The sequence below is a fragment of the Hermetia illucens genome, chromosome 6, assembly GCF_905115235.1.
Source record: "Hermetia illucens chromosome 6, iHerIll2.2.curated.20191125, whole genome shotgun sequence".
NCBI classification, from domain to species: Eukaryota; Metazoa; Arthropoda; class Insecta; order Diptera; family Stratiomyidae; genus Hermetia; species Hermetia illucens.
The window spans coordinates 34,095,743-34,103,017 of NC_051854.1; the positions used below are offsets into that span (position 1 = coordinate 34,095,743).

Genomic DNA, 7,275 nt, shown 5'->3' on the forward strand with positions numbered 1-7,275 from the left:
GGAAATATACTATTATTAACTTTATTTGTACAGATATCGGCACCGGATATATTTTGAGGCCTAGATTTCGTAGAGATGCACTACTGAGATTTTTTTCAGATTTTTCGGTTGGATACGTTCTGAGAACGAGACCTGTTACACTTTTTGGGGGTCATATTTTGAGCCCTCACTCCCCTATGTTTCACCCAATATCAAATATTGAACCAGTTTCGAAAAGTACTAATTGAGACCTTTCATTTGATACCCCACATGGCCACATTTTATGAAAAAAAATTTTGCACCCTCCTTTCACATGTATGGAGAGCCCCCTTAAACTTAACACAAAATGGCGTCAGTTGCTGCATGTAAAGGGAACGGCAGATCACATACTCCTACCAATTTTCGTGACAATCGGTTCAGCCGTTTCCGAATAAATCGGCTGTGACAGACAGACAGACAGACAGACAGACAGACAGACGGACAGACAGACATCGAATCGATTCTAATAAGGTTTTGTTTCACACAAAACCTTAAAAAGGCGAAAAAGGATAAAAAGAAACAACGGACTCCAGCGTCAGAGACACGTCTGTCCAAAAACAAGGAGGCTGCCAACCCAAAGCCAGTAGCGGAAAAAACGACGAAACGAAGAAGGACTAGACCGTCGGCTCTGCTCATTAAGCCGACGGAAGGCAAGACATTTGCGGAAGTCCTTAGTGAAATCCGCTACAGGATGAAACCCGAGGAGAACGGAGCAGAGGTGTCTTCGATACGGAAAACGAGGAGTGGTGGAGTTCTCGTCGAACTGGGCCCAAAGACGACCAACAAGAGCACGTTCTGCGAAGCGGTCAAGGGGCTATTGGGGGAGAAGGCCCTTGTTTCCAGCCTAGAACCCATGTGCTCTCTGGAAATACGGGATCTTGACTGCCTCACAGAAAAGGTCGAAGTAGAGGAGGCGCTAAAGCGTGAATGCCCAGAGGTAACCAATGCCCGGGTAGCTATTACCTCTGTAAATGCTCGAGGCCAAAAACTTACCGTGGTGGATGTCCCCGAGCAATATGCGAGGAAACTCCTTAACAGCGGGAGAATCAAAATCGGATGGGTAGTATGCAGGGTACGAATGCGGATAGTCCCCACCAAGTGCTACAGGTGTCTGGACTATGGACACACGTCAGCAGCTTGCAAGGGTCCGGACAGGAGGACAGCATGCCGGAGATGCGGCCAAGCGGGTCATCAAGCGAAGACTTGCAAGGAAAGCGAGAGTTGTGTTCTCTGCAGAGATCGTGGTGCGTCTGGCGAAAGCATCGCACACACTGCGGGCTCGGGACGGTGTCCGATCTTCAGGGCGGAATTGGAGAGGGCTAGGGTGCGAACGCCATGATCCGCATTTTGCAAATTAACATGCACCGGAGTGCAACCGCTCACCAGCTGCTAGCGCAGTTCGCTGCGGAAGTAAATGCTGATCTAGTGCTGATTAGCGAACAATACCGAAACAAGGAGCCGTCCTCATGGTATCTGGACTTATCGGGCACCGCTGCCATCTGGGTTCGGGACGACGTTCGACTTCGTGTTCTTGCCGAAGGCCGGGGGGACGGATTTGCCTGGATCCGGTGTTTAGGGATAACGTTTTTTAGCGTTTACCTGACGCCGAATGAGTCGATTCCGGACTTTCAACGCCGGCTTGATGTTCTGGAGGACGCCGTTTCGAGCACGGAGGGACGAATCCTGGTTGGCGGTGATTTTAATGCCAGGGCTCTTGAATGGGGCATGCCTCAATCAGACTCCAGAGGGAAACGGATTCTGGAAATGGCGGCGAGAACCGGACTCGTAATTTTAAACACCGGATCCACGCCAACGTTTCGGCGCTCAGGTTGTGAAGGAAGCATTCCCGACATCACTTTTGCGTCGGAATCTCTGGCATCATCGGTGGACGGGTGGCGAGTCCTAGAAGACTTCTCGGCAAGTGATCATCAGTACATTGCGTTCGAAGTGTTTGACGCTACTTGCCGGCGAGCACCAACACGACGTTCCCCCTGCGTGTGGAATGTCGCGAGGGTGAACATCGGAAGGTTCGTCGAAGCTCTTGGAGCAGGTAGGGCCGCACTGGGGGGCACTCCGGGGGGTGGTGGTGTCGCAGCTGACACCGTCGTAAATTCAGTGATGAATCTGATAATGACGGCGTGTGAGGCTTCCATGCCCCGGAGGGGCCCCAGGCGCGACAAGCCTTCTATGTACTGGGGGACGGCGGAAATTGCCGACCTACGGAAGGAGTGTCATAAGCTCCGCCGTTTGGCACAACGTTTGTACGCCAACGAGGAGGCATGTGCCATAAAGGCACAATATAGATCAGCAAAAAGGAGACTCCGCAGCGCTGTAAATAAAAGCAAAGCTCGCGGCTGGCAAAATCTCGTTAATGAGGTGAATGATGACCCGTGGGGACTTGGCTATAAGCTTGTCACTCGGAAAATCGGGGCTCTGCGGAAGCCCTGCATACTGAGCACCGACCAGATGGACCGCATTGTGCGGGCATTGTTCCCCAGACACCCTGTACGGGTTGATGTAAACAGCGCGGAAAGCCTCGTGGATTGCCCCCTTTTCACAATGGGAGAACTCGAAGAAGCGGTTCTCACTATGAAAAACAGGAAGGCGCCAGGCCCTGATGGCATCCCGGCGGAATTTTACAAACTGGTGTTCCGCCAACGGCCAGAATTGCTGCTCGAAGCGTTCAACGCGTGCTTGAAGGAGGGCATTTTTCCTTTTCGCTGGAAAGTGGCCAGACTCGCGTTAATCCGTAAGGGTAAAGGAGATCCGGAGCTCCCGTCTGCATACCAACCGCTGTGTATGCTTGACACGGCCGGAAAAGTGCTCGAGAAGCTCATCAGGGGTAGACTCGCTGAAGCGATCCGTGCTGCCGGGGACTTATCCGCAAGGCAGTTCGGGTTTAGAACAGGGAAATCTACAGTGGATGCTGTTATGGAGGTCGTAGATGCGTTTAATCGAGCCGGGGCGCACAGCCGCCGATCTCGACGGATAGTGCTCCTCATAACGCTTGACGTCAGAAATGCCTTCAACTCCGTAAGATGGACAGATATGCTGGGCACACTAGAGAACTCCTTTCACGTGCCAAGCTATCTCTTGCGGATATTGAGGGATTATCTGAAAGACCGCTCCCTGTTCTATGAGACGCTAGAGGGCCAGAGGAGGATGGAAATCACGTCGGGAGTAGCGCAGGGATCCATCCTAGGGCCAGACCTCTGGAACGCTTCCTACGATAGTCTGCTGAGACTCGATATGCCTGAAGAGTCGCGCCTGGTCGGTTATGCAGACGACGTTGCGGCACTTGTTGCCGGACGCACTGTTGAACAGGCGCAAAGCAGACTTGGCATATTGATGCGACGGGTAAGCGGGTGGATGACTGCTCACGGTTTCAACCTTGCGCTGGAGAAAACCGAAGTAGTCATCCTGACCAGAAGGAGAATCCCGACCTTGCGTCCCATATCGATCGGCGAGTTGACTATAGAGTCAAAACCAGCGGTTAAATACCTAGGTTTAATGCTCGACTCGAAGATGAGCTTCTTCGAACAAATCAAAGCAGCCGCGGACAGGGCAGCAGCATGAGTCGCGGCCTTGAGTCGGCTAATGGCGAATGTGGGCGGCCCTATATCAACTAGGAGACGTCTCCTCATGGAAGCAACGCAGTCCGTCCTTCTCTATGGTGCGGAGGTATGGGCTGATGCCCTTGACAAGGAGGTGCATCGTAAACGCCTAGCTCAAGTGCAGAGGCGGGGAGCTTTGCGAGTGGCGTCTGCTTATCGCACTGTCTCCGAACCGGCTGTGATGGTGATTGCGGGAGTGATCCCCGTTGCCCTCCTTGCCAAGGAGCGCAAAGCTATCTATCGTCGTAAGGGCGAAAACTTAAGAGAAGTGGTTGCCCGTGAAGAACGTCAACGCACCCTTAACGAGTGGCAAGTTTCTTGGCAAAATGAGGCAAGGGGCAAGTGGACTGCGCGGCTCATCGACAAATTAGACCCATGGTTGAATAGAAAGCACGGTGAGATTGATTACTTCCTTACCCAATTTCTAAGTGGGCATGGAGGTTTTCAGTCTTACCTGCACAGGGTTGGGAAGGCGCGATCTCCTGATTGTGTGTTCTGCAATAGAGTGCCGGATGACGCTGAACACACCTTTTTCCCTTGCGAGAGGTGGGATGGCCTCCGCCAGCAGCTTTATGCAGACACAGGGGAGCTCTCTCCAGACAACATTGTCAGAGAGATGCTGAAGAGCGCTGGCAGCTGGAATCGTATTGCGCATTATGTTCGGGCTCTTCTTACTACGAAGAAGATTGAACTCGACCGGTAGAGGGATCGGACGGTAAGGGGTTCCCTGAACTAACAACTCTCTTCCTCCCCTCCCCTCCCGTTGGTGAAAGGAATTCCCTGACTTGAAGGCTCCCAAAGCCGGGAGAGCGGGAAGGCTAGCCCGAAGTAATATGTCAAACGGTTCCAGGCTAGTTCTCTGATGACAGGGAGGTGTTTAGTTGGTAGTCCGCCAGCGTGCTTTTGCGGGAGTCCAACACTCTGTGCGTAAACGCATTCACCTACCCTACTCCAAAAAAAAAAAAAAAATGATGCTGAAGTAAATGCAATAGGTACGATCCTCTTCAAGTCCACCCAACTACTGGCCAATGCTGACGATATCGACATCATGGGAAGAACCACCCAAGGCGTACAAACTGCCTTCATCCAGATCGATCAGGCGGAGCGAGATCTTGGGCTGCACATCAATGAAGGCAAGACAAAATATATGGTGGTAACGTCAGCACCGAAGACGAATCAACCAACAACATCAAACCGCACTGGTCAAACACAAAGAAGAATAAGAATAGGAGAATACAACTCGGAGACCGTTGATAATTTCTCCCCCTACATGAGGATGGACGATTCCGTAGCCTACACAATGACGAAATTTATGAGCGATACTATGACCGTCCGGTAGTGGATAAAATCCGGCTCAATAGGTTACGGTGGGCGGGTCACTTAATCCGTATAGATGACGATGATCCCACCCGGAAAGTCTATAAGGGCAATATCTATGGTAGAAAAAGAAGACGAGGCAGACCCTGCCTAAGATGGAGCGATGGCGTAGGTCAGGACGCCTGACAGCTTTTAGGGATATCGAATTGGTGGACCTCGGCGCAAAACCGGGATGTCTGGAGTTGCTTATTAAGTCAGGCCTAGACCGGATACCGGTTGTTGGGCCGTTGATGATGTTCATGCTTGCTAAAAGTTTCTTTGCTGATGTTGATGCGAAGTCCTTTTTCTTCTCTGATAAGTATCGATTCCCATGAAATACTCGTTTTTTAGTGCGAGCATGACGTTGAACGTTAAAGCGATCTCTTTTCGTACGATCCATTTAAAAAAATCACTGAACACACAAACAGCACAATACTTAGAAGAAAATATAACTGAGTATAGCTTGAAAGCCTTTCAGTGCTCATTCTAGATTGGCTTATCGTTTTTATTCCAAACAGCAAATAAGTTTAGACAATTGATTGGTTTTCCATCTTTTTATATTTATACCTGTGTTCGATTTTATAAGGCTCAGGTAAAAAACTAACAGGTAAAAAAAGATTCGATGCTCTTTCTCATCGAGTACTCTAGCCGCGGCTGCAAGCTCCTTACCTGTCTGTAATTTCTGAACGACTCGGAATATCGGAAAATCTCTTTGCCCACATATTCTCCACTATATATAGATACAATTCATGGAAAAAAATCGATTTCTCCAACCCGACACACAGGATGACCCCTTTAATTACATTCCGGTGCTTATCAATATTTGATATGCTAGATGGTGATTTCAGAGCTGCTCGACTTCACCCAGACAGAAAAATGGCGCGAATTGTCAAGACAAATCGGTCTCGCTACCCAATGAGGCAGAACCTATAGAGAAAGGGCCGAAAATATCTGCTCTTCAATCAATGATTTAATCTTCCACTGCCGACCACCTATCAGAGCAGAGCCTTGAACTTCTAGACCGAACATGTCAGCCTCGAAAATAAAAACTGACTTAGCACCCGGTAAGCAGACATCAAGCGTTTTTACCAATCAAAGGGAGAGTCCATGGTTAAGCGAAACTGGCTACTACAGGATCAATACAATACATAGAAGAAGTAAGTAAAATACAGTTTCGGCTCAGATTATGGGTAAGGATTGAAACTTCTTATTGATTAGTGTACCTAGTTTATTTCATACATTTTAGGATCTACGCATACTTAACATGGTATTGATTTCCCAGATTATTATCCTAGTTCTATCAATAATTTCACGCAATTGTTTATTTTTAAGCATTACTGTTTCAATCAATTCGCGATTCTCTTGTAATGCTTTCTTATATTCCTCACATTGGGAAGTATCCGTGCGATGATCAGGCTCATCTTTATATGGGATTAAGCTCTCGACATGTGTGAATTCCATACCTGAAATCAAGCGAAATTTGTATTACGATCGTAGCAGAAGTAACCAAAAGTCATACCTTGGGAACACCCATCATTGCTCTTTTCATAAATTATACGAATACGTTTGAATAACAACCGAATTGTTCGGAAATACTCTTGTACTTTTTTCTCTGTGCTGTTTTCCCGGTTTCCTGATGTCGGCTGTATAGTTTTCAAAGCAGAAAATATCTCTTGGAAACGCATAGTAATATCTTGAACAGTTTCTTGTCCAAGTCGAGTCAAATTGATGGGGTTAATTTCCTTCTGACCAGATGACAGCATGCCTTGTTGCTGAGGGGTTGGTTGCATCGTAGCTGGCACACCCATGGACGCACCAGTACTGGGTGTTGACGGGGTTTGTAGTGTTAATTGCGGTTGCTGCTGTTGTATTTGATGTTGCTGCGCGAGAGCCTGAGGGTTCGTTTGTTGCTGGGCGTTAGATGGGCTGTGCATACCGGCTGCTCCATGTCCTATACCTGTAGTCCCCAATCCCATATTCGCCCCTTGGAGTTGACCATGACGTTTTTGTGCCATTAGTGTTTGAGGATCCCATCCTACCATGCCAGACTGATTTTGGACGATGTTCATATTTATCATTTGATTACCGAAATTTCCTATATGGCCCCCAACTGGGTTGTTATAATTTCCGGGAAACTGGCCCGACATATTCCAATTTCTAAGTACTCGCTCCTTTGAATTCTCAATATACGAAACCGCAAGGCACATCTAAAACACAGCACTCACTCAGTTAAACGATAAGCTCTATAATGTCAACCAAATGTCAAGTCTTAAATGTCAAGTCTCAT

The 7,275-nt window shown here is 48.5% G+C and overlaps 1 protein-coding gene across 1 annotated transcript; it reads right to left on the reverse strand.

Annotated features, from left to right (window-relative positions):
• Window positions 1–6,189: 6,189 nt before the first annotated feature.
• Window positions 6,190–7,259, reverse strand: LOC119659467 (mediator of RNA polymerase II transcription subunit 30). Its single transcript, XM_038067556.1, has 2 exons — window positions 6,508–7,259; window positions 6,190–6,451 (listed from the first exon to the last, which is right to left on the reverse strand). The coding sequence occupies exons 1-2, from the start codon at window positions 7,193–7,195 to the stop codon at window positions 6,231–6,233; spliced, it is 909 nt and encodes a 302-aa protein (XP_037923484.1). The 5' UTR covers window positions 7,196–7,259; the 3' UTR covers window positions 6,190–6,230.
• Between the last annotated feature and the right edge of the window lie 16 nt (window positions 7,260–7,275).